The 22,270-nt window shown below is 42.6% G+C and overlaps 1 protein-coding gene across 1 annotated transcript in view; it reads right to left on the minus strand.

Annotated features, from left to right (window-relative positions):
- The window catches only part of Clip4 (CAP-Gly domain containing linker protein family member 4), a 70,268-nt gene that overhangs the window by 32,406 nt on the left and 15,592 nt on the right, over window positions 1-22,270 (minus strand). Inside the window, exons 3-8 of the mRNA XM_032908954.1 lie at window positions 19,564-19,703; window positions 17,581-17,674; window positions 16,604-16,765; window positions 14,818-14,936; window positions 12,770-13,006; window positions 9,496-9,631 (exon numbers count right to left, since the gene is read on the minus strand). Coding sequence (XP_032764845.1) covers window positions 9,496-9,631; window positions 12,770-13,006; window positions 14,818-14,936; window positions 16,604-16,765; window positions 17,581-17,674; window positions 19,564-19,703 — 888 coding nt within the window. The remainder of the gene's footprint in view (window positions 1-9,495; window positions 9,632-12,769; window positions 13,007-14,817; window positions 14,937-16,603; window positions 16,766-17,580; window positions 17,675-19,563; window positions 19,704-22,270) is intronic.

Below are 22,270 nucleotides of genomic sequence, written 5' to 3' on the forward strand. Positions count from 1 at the left end.
TCACCACCCTCCCTTCCTTCTCTTCTTCTTCTTAAATTGAGGGGAAATGTGGTTTTTCTTTCATGATCTCTGAACTTTTCCACAGAGAAATATATTTGTTTCAAAGGATAATCAAATATTTAATTCTAATGACTTAAAAGAATTATATTACACACAATTCCTCATTTGCAGAGATCTTGTGTGTCTATCATCATCATCATCATCATCACCACCACCACCACCACCACCACCACCACCACCACCACCATCATCATCATCATCATCATCATCATCATCAATAATCAAGCATTTGGGTAATCCATGACTATATTTAAGCTACGGCTGGATACACAGTCCACAGCAAGCATAGTGAGCAGTCACCCTTGTTGCCTGGTAACCCAGCATACCCACTGGCTTCCCCCAGAGGCTGACACAAAACTGTGAGGTTGACCAAAAGGAAGTGCACACACTTACTCTCTTTAAAAAGAAAAGCAGTAAATTCTCAGATAAATGTGGACCATTTAATATGCCTAATCCTATTAGAACACCAGCAATGAATAAAAATGGTATAAATTCTAAGAGAAATTTATTTTTTAAAGGAGAAAAATGGAAGCTTCTGAGAGGGGGGAAGAAGACAGACCCTGAAACTCCTAAGCAGCAATCCGAGAAGCCCAAGCAAGCACCTGACAAACTTCAGCCAGTGAGATGCATCCTGGCCACCGCTGGGCTCTGTGGTTGCCCTGGCACAGAACCATGTCCACCTCTACACTTGTCTGTGGCTGCTGGTTCACTGTAACAGTGGAGCTGGGCAATGACAGACCATGATATCCACAAAGGAGACAATCTCTGGCCTTTACAGTAAAAGTTACCAAAGTTCTACATTAGATAACACAGCCTTCAAAATACTACGGGGACGGGTGCTACAATCTCCCGCTCCTTATCCCAAACTTCATGTGAAATACGGCAGAGAGAAGCATACGACCAGAATGGATGGTTTTCATTTTACTCCTGTGAGTCCTCTCAGAATGCTACAGAAGGGTGTGCTTCACAAACACTAGTCTTTCCCCTCACAGAAGGAAGTCAATAGGTATCTAAAGCTGGGGAAAATCAAGAATGAGCCATATAATAGACTATTTACAAACATAAACACTAATATCAGAAGACAGAGCTTGGGGACTTCTAAAAAGGTTCGGCCTCCAAAGAACCAGGGAAGGAGGGTAGGCTTGCCTTTGAATAAGCCTTCAATCTATCAAGCTAAACACATGTGTTTACTGTTGCAAGCATTGGAAAGCATAAAAATAATAGTACCCGCAAGTATGAACTCAACCATTAAATGGCTACAATTTAAACAATAGTATTGCCAAAGCTAACAAACTGATCAAAGTAACCCTGAGGTGAGCCACGGCGCTTATAGGAACTAAAGGTGCATAAAAGAAGCACAAGAAAGGTAGAGATAAGAGGAAGAGAGAACCTCCTGAGAAGACACTAACATGACCTCTTCTGATCTGCCAGGGAATCTCCAACTCCCCTGCCCTCTACCCTTGTACCCTGCCCTGTACCTCAGCAATGCCCTACCTCAGTACACTAAGCTTTCTCAGCAAGAAGGGCAACCTTAAGTTTTAAACAACGCCACACATGACCCCAACACACCAACCTGCCTCCAAGTATTTGGAGGGCTCATGGGCATTCTCCATATTATATCACCCCCAAACTCTGCTGGCCTCTCCTTGGAACCGTGAGACTCTGCTGACAACCTCACTCCTTACCATAAACTGTCTGGCCCCTGCCCTGTGGGTGACTGGAAGCTTTGAGCCTGTCCTTCCTGAGCTTGGCAGCTGCCAAGAGAAGCTATCAGAGGAGAATTCGAACCAAAGCCTTGACATTGTTCCACTAGTCAGCAAGCTCTAATGCGTTTCATAACTATGAACAGAAAAACATAAACATTTCCAAAGGAATAAAATATATGATTTATAATTAGTTCTTGAATTATATATTTACCAAGAACAATTATATATTACATCTATTGAAATATGAAAATAATTCATAGAGGCATAGAGGAAAAAACAAAACAGTCTGAGACCTAAAAATAGAAATAAACACACACACACACACACACACACACACACAGATAGAGGCAACCCTGGAGACGGACAACTTAGGAAAGAGATCAGGAACAACAGGTACAAAGGCCAGAAAACATCTTCAACAAAATAATAGAAAACTTCCCTAATGACCATAAATGTACAAGAAACTTACAGAAAACCAAATAAATTGGACCAGAAAAGAAAATCCTCTTGTTACATAAATATTCAAAACACTAAATACACAGAACAAAGAAAGAATAGTAAAAGCTGTAACAAAAAAAGGCCAAGAAACCTATCAAGACAGACCTATCAGAATTATACCAAACTTCTCAACAGAAGATCCTGGACAGATGTCATACAGACCCTAAGAGAACACAAATGCTAGTCCAGGCTACTATACCCAGTAATCTCTCAATCACTATAGATGGAAAAACCAAGATATTCCAAAAAGAAACCAAATTTAAACAATATTTTTCTACTAATCCAGCCCTACAAAGGATACTGGAAAAAAAAAACTCCAACACAAGGAGAGTAACTACAACCTAGAAAACATGAATAATTAAATATCTCACAAAAAAAATAAAAACAGAAGTCTCTCTCTCTCTCTCTCTCTCTCTCTCTCTCTCACACACACACACACACACACACACACACACACACACACACACACACCACGATATCACCTCCAGCAACAAAAATAATAGGAATGAACAATCTGTCTTTAATATCTCTCAGCATCAACGGATTCACTTCCCCAATAAAAAGTACAGGCTAACAGAGTGGATATGTAAACAGGATTTAGCATTTTCCTACATATAAGAAACACACCTCAGTAACAAAGACAAACACTGCTTCAGAATAAAAGGCTGGAAAAAAGTTTTCCAAGCAAATGGTCCCAAGAAACAAGTGGGAGTTGCCATCCTAGTATTCAATAAAGTAGACTTTTAAGCAAGTTACCAAAAAAGATGAGGAAGGACACTTCATATTCATCAAAGAAAAAATCCACCAAGAGGAAGTCTCAGTTCTGAACATCTGTGCCCCAAATACAAGGGCACCCACATTTATAAAAGAAATTTTACTAAAACTCAAAACACACATTAATAGTGGGAGACTTCGACACTCCACTCTCACCAATGGACAGGTCATTGAAACAGAAACCAAGCAGAGACACAGTGAAACTAACAAAAGTTATGAGCCAAATGGATTTAACAGATATCTACAGAACATTTCACCCCAAAACAAAAGAATATACCTTCTTTTCAGCACCTCTTGGAACCGTCTCCAAAGCTGACCATATAATTGGAGACAAAACAAGACTCAATGGATATGAGAAGATTGAAATAATCCCATGCATTCTATCAGATAACGATGGACTAAGGCTAGATTTCAATAGCAACAAAAACAACAGGAAGCTCACACACCCACGGAAACTGCACACCTCTCTGCTCAAAGATAACTTGGTCAGGGAAGAAATAAAGGAATTAAGGACTTTCTAGAATTCAATGAAAACAAATACACAGCATAGCCAAACTTATGGGACACAATGAAAGCAGTGCTAATTAGAAAATTCATAGCACTAAGTACCTTCATAAATAAATTAGAGAGATTCCAACAAGCAACTTAGCAGCACACCTGAGAGCTCTAAAAATGAAAGAAGCAAACACACCAAGAGGAGTAGACAGGAAGAAATAGTCATACTCAGGGCTGAAATCCACCATTTAGAAACAAAGAGAATGACACAAAGAATGAACAAAGCCAACAGTTGGTTCTTTGAGAAAATCAACAAGATAGACAAACCCTTAGCCAACTAACTAAAGGGCGCAGAGATAGTATCCACATTAGCAAAATCAGAAATGAAAGAAAAGGGAGATATAACAATGGAAACTGAAGAAACTAAAAAAAAATCATCAGATCTTACTACAAAAGCCTATACTCAGCAAAACTGGAAAATCTAGATGAAATGGATGATTTTCTAGGCAGATACAATATACCAAAGTTAAATCAAGATCAGGTAAACTAAACAGTCCCATAACCCCAAAGGAAATAGAAAGAGTCACTAAAACCCTCCCAACCAAAAAAAGTCTCAAACAAGATTGTTTCCATACAGAATTCTACCAGACCTTCAAAGAAAAGCTAATACCAATACTCTTCAAACTATTTCACAAAATAGAAACAGAAGGAATACTACCAAATTCATTCTACGAAGCCACAGTTACACTGATACCTAAACTACACAAAGACCCAACAAACAAAGAAAACTTCAGGCCAATTTCCCTTATGAATATTGATGCAAAAATACTCAAAATTCTTGTAAACAGAATCCAAGAACACATCAAAACCATCATTCACAGCTATCAAGTAGCTTCATCTTACGTGGTTCAACATATGAAAATCCATCAACATAATATGTTATATAAACAAACTCAAGGGAAAAAATCACATGATCATCTCATTAGAAGCTGAAAAAGCCTTCCACAAAATTTAACTTCATGTTAAAAGTCTTGGAGAAATCAGGAATTCATGGCACATTCCTAAACATAATAAAAGCAATATATAGCAAACCAACATCCAACATCAAATGGAGAAAAACTAGAAGCAATCCCACTAAAATCAGGGACAAGGCAAGGTTGCTCACTCTATCCTATCTACTCAATATAGTACTTGAAGTTCTAGCTAGGGCAATTAGACAACAAAAGGAGATAAAAAAAAAAAGGAGGAAATTCAAAAGGAAGAAATCAAAATATCACTATTTGCAGATGATAAGATAGTATACATAGGCAACCCCAAAATTTCCACCAGAGAATTCCTACAGTTGGTAAACAACTTCAGCAAAGTGGCAGGATATAAAATTAACTCAAACGAATCAGTAACCTTCCTTTTTACAAATTATAAGCAAGCTGTGAAAGAAATTAGAGAAACAATACCCTTCATAATAGCTACAAACAATATAAAATACCTTGGTGTAACTCTTACAAAGCAAGTGAAAAATCTGTATGACAAGAACTTCAAGTCCCTGAAGAAAGAAACTGAAGAAGACCTCAGAAGATAGAAAGATCTCCCATGCTCGTGGATGGGTAGGATTAACATAATAAAAATGGCCATCTTGCCAAAAGCAATCTACAGATTCAAAACAATCCCCATCAAAATCCCAACCCAATTCTCCACAGAAATGGAAAGAGCAATTCCCACCTTCATATGGAAAAAAAAAACAAAACAAAAAAAAAACAGGATAATCAAAACAACTCTCAACAATAAAAGATCCTCTGGGGGAATCACTGTCCCTGACCTCAAGCTGCACTACAAAGCAATAGTGATAAAGACTGCATGGTATTGGTACAGAGACAGACAGGTCCATCAATGGAGTAGAATTGAAGACCCAGAAATAAACCCACACAACTATGGAAAATTGATCTTTGACAAAGAAGTTAAATATATACAGTGGAAAAAAGAAAAGCATCTTCAACAAATGATGCTGGTCTAACTGGTGGTCTGTATGTAGAAGATTGAAAATAGATCCATATTTATCACCTTGAACAAAGCTCAAGTCCAACTGGATCAAGAACCTCAACATAAAACCAGATACACTGAATCTAATAGAAGAGAAAGTGGGAAAGAGCCTTGAACTCATGGGTACAGGGGGAAATTTCCTAAACAGAACTACAATGGCTCAGGCTCTAAAATCAACAATTGATAAATAGGACCTCATGAAACTGAAAAGCTTCTGTAAGGCAAGAGGCACCATCAACAGGACAAATCCACAACCTACAGACTGGGGAAAAAAAATCTTCATTAACCTTACATCCAATAGAGGGCTAATATCCAAAATATATAAATAACTCAAGAAGTTAACTTCCCAAAAAACCAAATAACCCAATTTAAAAATGGGGTATAGAGCTAAACAGAGAATTCACAACAGAAAAATCTCGAATGATGAAAAGCACTTAAAGAATTATTCAGTGTCTTTAGTCATAAGGGAAATGCAAATCAAAACAACCCTGAGATTCCACCTCACACCAGTCAGAATGGCTAAGATCAAAAACTCAGGTGACAGCAAATGCTGATGAGGATGTGGAGAAAGAGGAACACTCCTCCATTGTTGGTAGGATTGCAGACTGGTACAACCACTCTGAAAATCAGTCTAGAGGTTCCTAAGAAAATTGGAAATAGTTCTACCTGAAGACCTAGCTATACCACTCTAGGGAATATAACCTAAAGATGCCCTACCATACCCAGGGGCACACTTTCCACTATGTTCAGAGCAGCCTTATTTGTGATAGCCAGAAGCTAAAAACAACACAGATGTCTCTCAACCAAAGAATGGATAAAGAAAATGTGGTTCATTTACACAACAGAAAACTATTCAGCTATTTAAACCGAGGACATCATGAATTTTGCAGGCAAATGGATGGAACTAGAAAATATCCTGAGTTAACCCAGACCCAAAGGACAAGCATGGTATATACTCACTGATAGGTAGATACTAGCCGAATGTACAGAATATAACCTACAGACTGTAAGAAGTGTAATAAGCAGAAAGGCCCAAGTAAGAAGGCTTTAATCCCACTTAGAAGGGGGAAGGGAATAATCAGGAGAGGCAGAAGGAGGGAGGAACCTGGATGAGAGAGGGAAGGGAGCTGGGGAAAGGGAGAACAGGATCAGGTATGGGGTTGGGGGCAGGAGAAAAGTCCAGAGGGGCAGGAGAATGAACGGAAATATAGTCTGGGGTAGGGGGAGATGAGGGGACCCTCTAGAAAGTACCAGAGACCAGGAGGTGAAAGACTCTCAGGACTTAATGGGGGTGACCTTAACCAAAATGCACAACAGTGAGGAGAGCTAACTCGTAGAGACCACATCTCCAGTAGATAGGCAGGACCTCTAGTGGAAGGACAGGGTTACTAACCCACCCACAGTCAAAATTTCTGACCCAGAATTGTTCCTGTCTAAAAAAACTGCAGGGACAAAAATGGAAAAGAGACTGAAGATTGGAGCCTCGCATGGCTGTCCTCTCAGAGGCTCTCCCAGAAGCTGACTGAGACAGAGGCAGATACTTGCACCCAACCATTGGACTGAAGTCAGGAACCCATATGGTTGAATTAGGGGAAGGACTGAAGAAGCAACCCCACTGGGGGACCAGTAGTCTCAACTACCCCAGACCCATGAGAGCTCCCAGAGACCGAGCCACCAACCAGGAGCCTACACAAGCTGGCGGGAGGCTCCCAGCACATATACAGCAGAGGACTGCCCGGTCTGGCCTCAGTGGGAGAAGATGTGCCTAATCCTCAAGAGACTTGAGGCCCCAGGGGAAGGGGGAGAACTGGTGGGAGAGGAGCACCCTCTCTGAGGCAAGGGGGAGGAGGAGTGGGATAAGGAACTGTGGGAGGGAGACCAGAAGGGGGGGACAATGGCTAGAATGTAAATAAAATAATTAAAAAAAATCAATTTTCATACAATATTCAAAGACTTGCACAAATCATAATAGGATATGCAGTTATTAAACAGAGCAAATGTATGAACGGGACACTATGAAGAGCTGGAGAAAGGAATGGTGGGCCAATGTGTTCAAAATATATTGCTTAAATATGTAAAATTGTCAAAGAAAAATTACTTAAAAGTGGTATCAAAAGTATTTGAGTGATTGTTTTCCTCTTTCTCCTGTTTTATGATTTTTCAAGCCTGGTACACTGAGCCTTTTTGTACGTAAAATATATAAAGACAAGTGTGTGACAGAAAGAAACAGGAATTCTGGCGGTTTGATAAGAGCTGGCTGCTCGGGGATCAATCCCCGCCCAGGTAGTTTATATATCTATCAGCACTCCGTCCTGACACAAACCCCTGGGATCCTGTATTGGTTTCACAGAGGCCAAAGAGGAGCGGACCAGTGAGCATGACCCCGCCCCAGCCCTGAGGTGATGCTGACCCCACCCCAGCAGTCAGACCCCAAGCCCCACAGTCTCACCAGTCAGCTGTCCCCACTTCCACTGAGCTGAGCAACTGCAGAGACAGTGTCAGAGGGAACATCAGCGACACAGTGAGCAAAGCAGACTGACGCCATCGGAGTGAGTGAGGGGAGAGGGAACCGAGAAGAGGGTGAGGAGAGGGGGAGGGGCAGATGGGAATGAATTTAAACCAACGTTTGTCAGAATGAGAAAGGACTGTGCCAGCTCAGGAGCTGGTCTCACCTGCTTTTATAACTTCTCAAATTCTTCATGGTTCTTTGAGGCCCCAGACCCAGTGGAACGACACCTATGGCATGCGCACACGTTCCCGTGCATGCATGCACGCGCACACATGCACATGCACACACATACACACACATGCACACACACATGCACACACACACATGCACACACACATACACGCACAACACACATGCACACACATACACACACATGCACACACATGCACACACACATGCACACACACACATACACACACACATATGCACACACACATGCACACATACACACACATGCACACACACATGCACACACATGCACACATACACACATGCATACACACATACATACACACATGTACACACACATGCACACATACATGCACACACACATGCGCACGCGCGCGCAGACACGATCAGTCCTGGTGAATACCAGGGCAGATAAGCAGATTTCCTTTCCTAAAGAACGAGCCAATCCCTCACATTCCCTATCGACCAGTCACTATCAGGTGCCTGGGGCCCCTGTTAACTAGAAATCCCCACAACCTCGCTCGATCCTTCACCCTGGGATCCCAGGGTGTTCTCCTGGACTCTCTTCCTGTCACATCCTCACTTTTCCCCTGGCCACCACAGATCTACCAATCTGTCACTCTAGTGTCTCTGCTTTATCTGGCCTCAGCTCTTCTGCAGACTTCTTTTGGTGGAACATTCTAGAAGAAACAACCCTGATAAACCAGACTGTGCTTAATGGGCACCTGTTCCCAAACAGTTTGACAAGCCATGATGAGAAGAGAACTTAGCCTTGCAGCCTACGTGTGCACATGACAGTATCAGCCTTTGGTATCTCATGCCTGTCCAGTCTACTGCACTGAAATGGCCTGCAGTCCCTCTCTCTCTCACCTCCACACAATCCCCAGTCCCCTCTCCTTACAAATGACCTCACTTCTCCTTTCTGAGAAAACAAAAACATCTTCCCAGCATTTCTCTCCTCGGGGAGGATGAGCCATGCCTGGCCCAATGCCAGGCCGACCCTGGCAAAACCTTTTCAATGTCTCAGTGACCTTCCCCTTCCAACCACCCTCGGCTCTAAGAGCACCACTCCCTGTCCTCCTCTTCAGTGTAAAGGAGATACAGCAGCTCATGCAACCGAATACCCACAACCCTCACCCTCTTATGAGTAACCAGGAAAGGCTTAGTTTAGAACTACAAGGAAGGGTGAGGTTTAACTCAGCAGTGGCCACCAAGCCCTGGTCTTACCATATTTTGGGGCACACTTGAAGTACTGGACTCTCCCAACACTGCCGTTGTTTTTCCCCTCTGGCTCATCCAGTTCAATGCCAGCCCACTGCCCACTTGCAAACTCCGTTGTTCCACAAAATCTTAATGTTCCAACCTAGAAAAAATATAAATCCAAACAGGTTTTCAGTCTTATTAGTAACTCTAAACACCCTATTCTTAATATCACTTTCTACGTCTATCAAAGCAGACTTTAGAGTAAGAAAGTTTACCAACGATATGTTTAAGTGGAAAAGGGGTTTATAGGAAAGACATGAATCCTTCCTAGGTAAAGTTCTTTCCTGACAGAACTGAAAAGTCCACACTGTGGTGGGACTCGGCTAACCTTTCTCAGTTCCCAGCAGATCGAGCCAACCATAAATCAGTGAGAAAGGAAGCAAGCTACAAACCAATTCAACTAAACTGATATCTAGAGAGCACTCCGCCCCAAACAGAAGCATACAAATACAGAGGAATGGGTTGGAGAGGTGGTTCAGCAGTTAGGAACATTGACCGACCCAGGTTCAAGTCCCAGCGCCCACCACACGGCAGTGCACTGCAGTCTGTAGATGCAGTTCCATGAAATCTGAGGTACCGTGCTGAAGCAGAAGAGCAGATCACACAAATAGCACACATACATACATGTAAGCAAAACACCTACACACATACAATAAAAAGCAAACAAAAAAATTTAAATCAATAAAAAAAAAAAGAACAGAAATCACACAAAATATGTTCTTGAAGCAGAATGGAGTTCTACAAACCATTATCATGGAGATACATGGTAATCTCCAAAACATAGACCTGCACCAAGTAAGTATAAATAACCCATAGTGAAAGAGAAAAAATAGAATTTCTTTCCAATAAAAATTAAGGAAAATTAATAAATAGTCTGAGTGAAAATGAATGTCAGAATGTGCACGGGAAAACAGCAAAAGCAGTGCTTAGAGAGGACCGTGTGCCTCAGAAACCGCCTAAAATCGATTGAATTCCCACCTCCACAAACTACTGTGAAGACCTAAAGCCAGAGAAAGGGGTGAATGCTGAATATTAAACTAAGAACAGAAAATCAATAAAACCAATAACACATTCTCAGAAGAATAAAAAGTATCAAACCTCTAAATAGAAAACAATTTTTTAAAGAGAGATGAGACACAAACTGGCAACATCTGTAACAAGAGGAGCACTGTAAACTCCATCTTACAGGATGAGACAATGAGGCAAACGGCTGTGTCTGCCCATTTTAAGGACGCTGTAAAACACTGCCAACTGCTTAGAAGATACGAACTTTCAAAAAAAGCTAACACTGGAATTTGTAATTTAAAACTGAAAAAAAGAAAAAAGTCCCTAGAGGCAGATGGCCTCAATGGTAAATTCTACCAAAAATGTGTGGACAAAATACAAATTCTATACACGCTCTCCTAAAATCTGAGTGAAGAGACACTGGTTCCCGAGGCATTGATGTCAACATTACCTTGACATTTAACTGGTCAAGACACAGCAACTACAGACCAATATCCCACTTGAACACAAACACAAGCAACTTTACCACATGTCAGACCAACCAAAGCCAGCATTAAGGAGACTACTCCATGGTGGCAAGCGAGATTTCCAATGGGATTCAAAGCTTGTCAGTGAGGGAACCACCTGGCATAATCTACAGACCGATGGGAAGGAAGATACAGAAGAAACCTACAACCAACTGCCACATCCTTCTATGGTGACAGCTTTAAGGAAAGATATGACTTGGCAGTTGAGGACCTCGTCAGCTTGACAAATGACATCTACACTAAATCCTCAGGTAGCAGTATAATGAGACCTCACTGGGGGGGGGGCGTGAGGAGGGGAAAGAAAAGGAGGAGACATAGGAGGAGGAGGAGGAGGAGGAGGAGGAGACAAGATGCTTGTTGGTAAATGGTAACGGTAAATATAAACTAGCTGGCTGTAGTGCTCACTACAATCTTGGCTTTTGGGGAGAGGGAAGATCTGGAATTCAAAGTCACTCTTAGCTACATAACAGATGCTTCTACTTGAGTGTAAAATTATCCAACCCAAAAAGTAAATAAAGTAAGTTTTTCTCTTATTTTTGAGATTATAATGCAATTACATTATTTTCCATTCCCTTTCCTCCCTTCAAACCCTCCCATACACTGTTCCCTACTCTCTTTCAAACTCATGGCCTCTTCTTTTAATTGTTGGGAAAAATTACATTCACACACACACACACACACATACACACACACACACACACACACACACACACACACACACACACACACACACACACACACATATACATTTATCCGTAATCTAACCTGCTCTGTCTGTACAATGTTGCTTGTATGTAAATCACCATGATCCCTAATAATAATCTGAACATTTGTCCTTATGCCTACAGGGAAGTCCTCATTTCAAAATAGACAGTAACTCTTTTAAGCCCCTTGAGACATAGTTACAAGGATGTGACCAAGAAGACTTGCTGTTCGCCTATAGTTTTTAAAAGCCACATGTTAATAAACACTTGGCATTTTAATTCTAACCAATAACAAACTGACAAATGTCCTATTGTTTTGTAAACTGGTGAATGTCATTCATTCTTCACCTAAAAACGCATCTGTAGTTGCCTCCTTTGTGAAGCGATCCCCCACCCAACCCCATCCCCTGTAGCTTAAGCTTTCAAAGCCATGGTTCCCTGAGAAACCTTCATCACCCAGCCGAATACTGAGATGTTAGCAGTTGGAAAGGTTAATGTCTAGGCATGAGTTCCCCATTCCACTCCACTCTTGGGTCTTCCTACTAACCTCATAAGAATAAAAACCTCTAACAAAGTAGAGCGTGGCTCAGTAGTGGGGCACTTCCCACGTTTCACAGTGTTAAAGTCCCAGCACTAAAGGGGAATAAAGCTCCCAAAAGAGGTATCCAAGGGAAAGAGAGAAACTGCCTCAGTGGAGGTCACACAGAAACCACAGCTCTGCCTATCAAGCTTTTATGTAAAGAGGCACGAACTGACCTCCTGCCTCTAAAGTCATTCAGTAGCTCTCCACGCCACTGTTTCCCACGCAAACAAAGAACCCTTCCTTCACTGGTATATTCACCAGTAAACTTACATCTAAATTTCACATTTTAAACCATGCATTTTTATGTCCACACATGTTGAAACTTTTCTCCCAAACTTGAAATTGTGAGGGTATTGGTCCGCAACCCCCAGACACAGACCATTAAGTCCAGCTTCAGGCACTGCAGTGACTTACTGTACCTTCTGTCCAGCGATGACGACACGGTCTCCCAACTTCAGGCCAAGAGTTGTCAGCATGGCCTTGCTAGTGGTGATGTCACAGTTTGGAAGCGTGGCCTTAGCGATGGTACAGGGCAGAGGCATTGAGTCCAAGAGCATCTGCTTGATTTCCTTCGCGATTGCTGCGGCATCGGCCATCTCCAGAGGCATGTCCACTGGGTCTGGAACAACATCTGCAGGGATCTGTCCTTTGTCATTCTGCCACAGACAAGAGAAAAGCCTCAGCTCGTTACACTCAAGAGAACTGGACGGCTCCCTACCTGGGTAGGGCTCTAAGGTCAGATGCAGCCATCTATGTATTCAAAACTACCTAAGGAACTCTTCTGCACCAGGCACCGACCTGGTCCCGGTTCACAGCCGTCTTAGCGTATGGGAGTTCACACAAAGGTAAAGAATCTCACCCAACCATGTTTTTCTTAAAACCTGTCCTTGTCATTAAGGGCCACAAGATACAGTCCACCGGTTGCCACGATGGATCTGTGACCTCAGTCACCTGCCTGGTCAGGCAGCAACTCAGATTTCAGAAAGAGGGCAGACAGTCTCTATACTATCAGGGTTCTTAACTAAAAACTCCACTTTTCTCTCCTGTGATAACCCTCAAATGGACCATGAGGCTTTAAGAACATATTTTGCTTGTAAATTTCTTTTGTTTGGACTGGGTTTGTTGTTTTTGGCTTTAAAATTCAAGTCGGCTTTAAAAAGATATAAGATTCCTGGAATGGTATTGAACTAATTTAACGTCAGATTTCAAAAAAATTAGAAAATACAATGAATGTATGTATGGCACTCAAGTCTATGGTCTGGAAAGTGAAGGTTGTGTGTAGGAAGAAACATTAAAAATAAATAATAATAATAATAATAATAATAATAAATACTTTTTTCAAAAAAGGCTGGGCCTGGGAGCTAAGACAGCTTAGCACAGAGTTTGGCTCCTAGAACCCATATATAAAGGCTGGCTGTGGTGGCTGGCCTTGCTGGCCAGGTAGACAGGAAGAGCCCTGTACTTGTTGGCCAGGTAGACTTAGCTGAATCATCGGTGAGATCCAGGTTCAGTGGAGAACCATGTCTCAAAAATTAATGTGGAGTCGGGTGGTGGCACACACACCTTTAACCCCAGCACTGGGGGCACAGAGGCAGCCTGTAAGTTTGAAAACAGCCTGGTTTACAGAAGAAGTTCTAGGACAGCCAGGGCTACACAGAGAAACCCTGTCTCAAAAAAAATTAAAGTGGAAAATGACTGAAGAAAATACTTGATGGCAACCTCTGGCCTTTGTGCACAAACATGCACAAGTGCTTACACACACACTCACAAAGTCACATATACACACGCACATGCACACATATATACACATATATATACATACATATATACATATACATGCACACATATATACACACATACACACATACATACATATATACACACATACATACACACACATGCACACATATACATATACACATACACACACACACACACACACACACACACACACATACACACATACAAAATGGTAGCAACATTATCTTCCAAACCTCAGAAGGCTTCTTCACATCTCAGAGCAGAACCCCATTTTCTGCTGTATAATGTCCATTAAAGCAAGGTCCAGGGGTGGCTCCCTGGACCCATGAGTGGTTTAAGAGGTTACTTGATTATTAAAGGAACATTTGTTTGGACTTCATATTTAACTGTTATTCTTTTCAAAGGAGCTTAATAACGTTAGCACGTACAACATTTGTATAACTTTCAATAAATAGGCTAGAAGCCTAAATGAAAGGCACTTTAAGATTCTCTTTTTCTGAATGGAAGTTTTATATAAGTCAACAGGAGGGACACTCCCCAGGATGATTTAAGTTTATTGAAAGTAAAAGTCGTCATCCCACTCTGTATATGTAAAGCAAAGATGTAGGGCATTTGCCCCTGTGAGAGCCCTGTCAGCAATGGCGTCTGAATTCAAGCCTTCACGGGGAGGACGTCGGGTTTGCATGTCCTGGCTTCAGCCTCTTACCCTAAATGCAGGGTTCGCTCCCAGCTCCAGCAAGGTTTTCACGGCTCCTGCACACAAGTTATGTGCTGCGATATGCAGGGCTGTCCCAAAATTAAAGTCACTGCAAGTGGCGTCCACATCTACAAATAAACAATCACACATATATTAGCTCAAACTTTCAATTCTGCTATCGCAATTTCTAAGAAGATTCATGAGGTTTCAGGGAGGGGGTTTCTTCCTTTTTATAGACTTGAACCCCCACCAAGCGCAGTATTTCACAGTGGGACAAATCTCCATGATTATAACTTGCCTAAAATAAAATAACCAGATGAATATTCTCCTAGCTCAGGGTAGTTCCTCGTAAAGTGGAGTGGAATGCCACGAGTTTTCCTAAGGTAGACACTATATGGAGGCAGTGAATGGCATTAACTCATACTTGGGACATAAGCAGCTTTCTGTGTCTGCTCACTCCCCTCCCTGCCGTTTCTTTGAACTAGTAAGGAAAGAAAATTACCTTTAAGTCAAGGATCAGTAAAGGAACCCTCTGATCCAAATACACCCTACCCGCTGATTCTCAAACTTCTACGGGAATGCAGGCGCCTGCATCCACACTCCAACTGTGGAAATGAGTAGCTGTGACAGGCACCAGGTAGTCTGAGAAGCTAAAGCGGCCATTGATCAGTTAGCTCTTCACAAAGGGAAAGGCGGCTGAACAATGAAGAATCCTCAAACCAATAACAAGTACGGGAACACAGAGGAGCAAACACACTGAGTCATGACACTACTCGGCAGATGAATTTGGCCTCTACAATAAGAAAGCGAACCTTGCAATTCTAAATAACAGTAACAATTTGATAACAGTAAATCGCATTGCATTTTATTTGAACAGGAAGTCCTCTGACAGGAGAAGCCTACTTTGAATGTTCTCTACAAGAGTTTAGTAGTCTCTGGCTCTGTAGCTGTACAATAATCTGCAGGGGACCACACACACCTGTGACAACACAGAAAAGGTCACACAGACTCCATCATGACTGCACAGAGGACCATCAACAGAGGCTCTCTCCCAACATCACTCAGAAGTTGGAAAGGCAGGATTTTAAAGAGCTTGAATGACTGTGTGAACTGGAGGTTAGAAAACCACTCCAGTAGGTTTGTCTCTTGAATCTTTAAAGTATCTTTTCTTTTCTAAAAGAGATGCCACTGGGTGCTCTCTCAAAGCTGAAAGAGTACTCTCTCTTGCTCTCGTTCTTCTCAAAAGAGGAGAACCAGAGAGAACATCCACCTTAGGGTATCTCCAACCAGATGTTAGGGGACCTGAAAATTCATCAAAGATTTCTGAAATGAATGACAAGTAAAAGAACCCCCTACTATTTCAATGCCGGACAAAACATTCCGCTGTGTGCACCCACGAGTCCCCCACCCCCCCCCCCCCCCCCTCCTCCCTTCTCCCCCTACCCTCTCCTACCCTCCCCCTCTCCCTTCCCTCTCCCCTCCCCTGTCCCCCCTCCCCTTTCCCCTCTCCTACCCTCCCCCTCTCCCCTCCCCTCCTCCTCCCCCTCCCCTCTTCCCTCCTCTCTCCCCTCCCCTCTCCCCCCCCCCCTTCTCTGGCTTCCCAGGCTAGACAGCAGACACCCTGTTGGTTACACATAAAATCTTCACTATAGCTCTTTGTACCAAGCCTTCTGTGAAAGGACTATAACCTCCAACAAAGAATTCCAAGTCAACCATGGTAGGGAGTGAAACCAAAGCACAGTAGAAGGAAGGCCTCCTCAGCGGAGACCTGGATGCCATTACAGGATGCACTTGCCTTTTGGTTTGGATGTTTTCAAAAGCACTCTGATAAGCTCTGGAACATCAAAGTATGAAGCATAATGCAAGGCGTTCATGTTTGTCCAGCGACTCCGCAAACTCGCGTCTGCTCCCAGGTCAATAAGTTGAGCTGCAAATTTTACAGCTGTCTCAACGTCACCTGAAGGAAAATGAAAACTCTAAATTATTTGTCTTCAGCACAAACGTTAACTCCCAATACATACCTCTCTAATGTCTTTCTCTAAAAGCCAAAGAAAACGGCATACTGCATCTACATTTACACGTCAGAAAGCTTACATTTCAGGAGTTGATTCCGAGAGAGCACTCCCATTCAAGAGTGTGAGTGAACACTGTGGAGATACTCACTATACCTTTACTGACACTGAGTAAAATTCTGACAGACTAAGAGCATGGTGAAACATCCTTTAAGTAAACTAAGACCTCCATCATATGCAATACAATGGAAACACTAAATGTAAAATGCCAGACCAGTGCAAAATGTCTGGGCTACTATTTGTTTTGATCTCATTTTCAGATCACTGATTTTATGGGAATATGAGCACATTGCAGATTACAAGAAGAAAAATCCCTTTACCACCAACAGTTTAAGAAGTTCTACATCAGACTGTTGAAACAAGGAGAGACAACCGTAATATAGAGTCTAGTAAGAGGGGCAGGTTAATCCCTCGCAAAGCATGGAAGAATAACAATCTTGGACATGTTTCATAAGTAGGAACAGAACTCAGAGATGAGCCTATGCCCTAGTCTTGAAGGAGTGCCTTGCTGGAAGCCCTCTGGAAGACTCTTGGGTGGTACCAGTTAATCGTAACTACTGGGCAGTTAGGTATGAAGCCTACTACAGAAAATATGGAGATGTAATCACAGGAATAAAGACTTCCCCTGGGGAAGGAACAAAGTTTTGAGTGGACCAAACTGACTCCTCACCTACTTGGCTGATGGTCAGCTGATACTCACCAATGCCATGAGCCCCAGACTTGCAAGTGTAATGTAACAGAGTCATATCCGTCAGTCCATCTCTATCATTCACGTTGCAGCCTCTCTTAAGAATCTGGGGAAGGAAGTGAAAAGACACTAAGGAAGGAGTCATAGGAATCATATCCTCTATTCCCCTAAACACGTAAATCTTCCTAAACATATACATCTATAGTTCAAATGAAACTTTCCCATCTGGGCTGACAACGTTCCTCTAACCCAAAAGCCATATATTAACAAAACCCCCAACGTTGGTCATGAAATTCCCCTTCTAGGGAATCTTGGTCAGTGGAGTCCAAGAGACTTCCAGAACATCATAGGCTATTGCGGCTGGCTGCCTCCTAGAGTTGGAGGGTAAGTCCCTACTGCTGAAGACTCCATCTGCTTAAGACAGAAGACCGAGGAGTCTGAGCTAGTTCTGACCTGAAAGCCTCCCTGCCTAAGGACCAAAAGGTACCATGTAGGCTTCTAAGGGAAGGAAGTAACCAGGTATGATACAGGTGAACTACAATGGCCACCATGGTAGTTCAACAAGAGGAAAGCTATGCCTGGTACTGGAAACCTAGCCAGATACCCAGGAATAGTGAAGCCAAGGATTCTGTAGAACCTACTATCACCACTTAACTAAATCAGAATAAGTCTTAGCTACGTTCTTAATGGTTACCCACAGGTAAGTATGTCTCACCCGTCAGCATAGAAATGTCTCTTTGCAACAGACAGAGACCATTACAGAAAACCACGGTTGATAAAAATGCTGGTAAAAGCTGCACAGTGCCTAACCCCAGCTGATACATCTGCAACTCAGCTCCCAGACCTAAGCTCAGAGATCATAGCATGGGAGGGGAGAGGAAGATTGTGAGTTTGCTCTGAGCTGTGTCTCCTAGAAACACCGAGAAGCTACACCCATGAAGTCTCAGGAACATGACAGCCTGTATGAGACCTGAGCAAGGAAAACAGCAACAGGCAGGCTAACATGAAGGGGGCATACCACATGTGACCCCAACCTGAACGGGCAACTAAGAAATGCTAAGATCAGGAAAAATAGTGTTTCCCAGAGAAGACCCTCCACCCCCACTGCCAACTGGTTATCCAATACCAAGTGGTCCACTCTGAAATCATATACATACAAATAATAATATACAGACTTAGCAAGTTGTATTTAGATATTAAGTAATTAAATATGAAACAACAAAGAAAGTCAGCCCATGAATTTGAGAGAGAGCAGGGAATGGGGTACATAGGAGGGATTCGAGGAAGGAGGGGGAAAGAGGAAAATGATGTAATGATATCTGAATTACAAAACATAAAACGAAATTAAACTTTAAAAGCATAGCCTGAGGGAGCCCAACGTGACAACGGGAGGCACCCACACCTTCAGACCAGCTCGTCTCATCCGGCCTTCCTGTACCAACACTGCCCTCAGCAATAATGAACTCTGACCCTGACTGTGGCTGGGAGACTGTTCTTAAAGACAATGCCAATGGTTACTCCAGGTATGTTCTTTCAAAAGTGAGAAAAAAACTCCCAACAGTTATACTTTTAAAAAAAAAAATGCATGTGCCTTCTTCCTACAGCACACATGACAACATGTGTACCGAAAACCCTCAGAAATTCGTTTAAACCTAGAACATGACCAAACCATCCCCAAGATGTAGAAGGAATGCGATGGTCTTCAAAACTTTTGTGAATTGTATGGAAGTTATCGGAACTACAGTATACAAAGAAAGAGGTATGCAAAATGCCGCTCCCTGCTCCCACCAGAAGTCCACGGTAACAGCGCTGATGTGAGAGAAGCAGGTGGGAAGCACGTACAGCATGCCCACCGTGCCATAAAGACCTGGAAAAGCAGACCCACTACAGAGCTGCTATTGGCTTCCCTCCATTGGGATCCTCCCTCTCAGGAGAAGAAAATATTCTCGTCATTAGTCCCAGTAGTGCAAAGCTTAGCGTGTCAGACACACTCACCTCATTTCCAATAATGTCTATGTTCTGCTGGACCTGAGGAACCCACTGTCTTAAAATAGCAAATAATTCTGAGACTGAAGTTTTGGGATCGAAGAGAATTTCCTGGCATGATGCATCATTCGGATCAAAAAAAGAAAACTCTGAAATACAAAACAGTGCAAATTAAACTTATTAATGGTTTCTAGCACCTTGAGAATAAGTGACTGGATAAACATGCGACTGATACAAACATTTTTATAAGGCTAGAAAAAAAGGAAAATAACATTAAGCAACTCTCAAAACCAAGAACAAGGCATGCTTAACGTGTCCTGGTTGTGAGGCTCCTAAGAACCGCGTATAGCACATTAACACCACATGAGCGAACACTGTTCTAAGGCACAGAAGCATCATCAAATTTTATCAATATTTTTCTTTTAACACTCGAATGACAGAGAGTGGATTCCCATGGATAAGTACAACAGAGGTAAAAGTAAACATGACAAGCCGGAAGTCTGCATGTTCTCTTTACCCCTCAGCATTTAGTCACATTTAATAACTCACATCAGTTGTCACCCACCAGATAATATGAGGTGAAATGCCAAGTGTGGTGGTTTGAATGATAGTGGCCCTCAGAGGCTGACAGATTTGAATACTTGATCACAGGAACTGATGGTATCTGAAAGGATCAGGAGGCATGGTCTTATACTGAGGGGTAGGCTTTGAGATTTGAAAAGCCCATTGCAAGCCCAGAGTCTCTCTCTGCCTGCTGCCTGTGGCTCCAGACGTAGAACTCTCAGCTACGTCTCTAACACCACGTCTGCCTGCAGGCTGCCGTGTTTCCACCATGATAATAATGGACTAAACCTCTGAAACTGTATGCCAGCCCCAATTAAACGCTTTCTTTTGTGAAAGTGCATGCTGTGGCCATGGTGTCTCTTCACAGCAACAGAGCACTAACTAAGACACCACTCCAACAGATAAGGAACCAGTGACCAGCAATGCAGGAACTGAAGAAACAGGGGCACAAAGCGACTGCATTATTTTGGAATATGAGCTAGTAAAACCCTAAGGAAACCTGAAGGAGCCATCTCAGGATTCCTTGGCATGCCTTTAGTAAGAGTTGGTGAACCAAGCAACCTCTAAGGATGAAAGAGGCCGGCTTGCAAAGGAACACAACACTTCAGAAGAAAATCAGATTCTACTGTCTCAATCCAAAAAGGAAACTATAAAAGGCAGAAAAGTCTAAAACTGGGAAACGGTCCAAGCAACATTTGCTGAGTACCCACAGTTTAACAAACACCATATAAGTCCCCCAAAAATGTGATTCGCGTTTTGCATAAGGAAAATTCAAATCATATACACACAACACTGGCTCAACCGTGTGGGGTGGGAACCAGGCCTGTCCCCGCCATCTTCCCTTCCCAGTCATGCCGCCTCAATGAAAGGCTCAGAGCACACTCAGTCCTGGGATTCCTGGGGTCTTCAAGTTTGTCTCTGTGCTTTCAAATATTTGGAGTGAGATAGCCAAAAGGCTAAGGAGAGGCACAGAGCTGAGGGCGTCTAGGAAAGAACAGCAGCTGTCCATGAAGAGAGTATCAGCTTTCTGATTCTGTACAAACCCTTTCCTACCAGGTCATACCTTTCTATTTAAACAGGGAAGAAAGAAAGCGAGGGATTCTCTGTTTCAGCAAAGTTGCTAAAAAAAAAAAAAAATGAGAACTCTCAGTGAAGATCCCTTACAGATGCCAAGAGTGCTTGGTGCATACCTGTAATCCCAGCTTCTGGGATGTAGAAGTTAAGAGACCAGGAGTTCATGGGCAGCCTTGACTACCATAAGAAACATAGTAAGTTTGAGGCCAGCCTTGGCTACATAATAAACATAAGTTTGAGGCCAGCACTAGTTACATAATAAACATAGCAAGTTTGAAGCCAGCCTTGGCTACATAATAAACATAAGTTTGAGGCCAGCCTTGGCTACATAATAAACATAAGTTTGAGGCCAGCCTTGGCTACATAATAACCGTAAGTTTGAGGCCAGCCTTGGCTACATCATCAACATAGTAAGTTTAAGGCCAGTCTGCCTCAAAAAGAAAAAAGAATCCGAAAGTTCTTTTAAAAACCCTAAAGCAAGAATGGATTCCACCTGGTCCAAAATCAGGCACTGATCAAGAACTGGTGCTTTTTGGGGGGGGGAAAAGGGTGAATACTGGCATTACAGTGACAACTTTGGGAAGCCTGTAACTGAAGCGAGACACCAACCACAAGGCTAACCTTGAAATCAAAGGTTCCCGAGCCTCTCAGAGACAGTGGCGTGCAGCCTTTGATTTGTGTGACAAGTTTCTAATACCTAAGGACTCAAAATAACGTCTCTAAAAGGATTATCAGAGCATGCAAATGAAGTCATAGGTAGAAAGCTGTGGCTGAGTAGGGACGTCTGGTAGGCATGCACAATGCTCACCCAGCTTCCTTTACTAACTAGTGATGGCTAGCTTCATGCCAATTTAGCACAGAGTAGAGTGATTTGAGAGATGGGAAACTCAACTGAGAAAATGCTTCTATGAGAGCTAATCACTAATTAGTGATTGATGGGAAGGGCCCAGCCCATTGTGGGTGATGCTATCCCTTGGCTGGTGGTCCTGGGTTCTGTAAGAAAGCAGGGTGAGCAAGTGTGGGGAGCAAGCCAGCAAACAGCATTTTTCCATGGCCTCTACACCAGCTCCTGCCTCGA

This window comes from Rattus rattus, chromosome 7, assembly GCF_011064425.1.
Source record: "Rattus rattus isolate New Zealand chromosome 7, Rrattus_CSIRO_v1, whole genome shotgun sequence".
Taxonomy (NCBI): domain Eukaryota; kingdom Metazoa; phylum Chordata; class Mammalia; order Rodentia; family Muridae; genus Rattus; species Rattus rattus.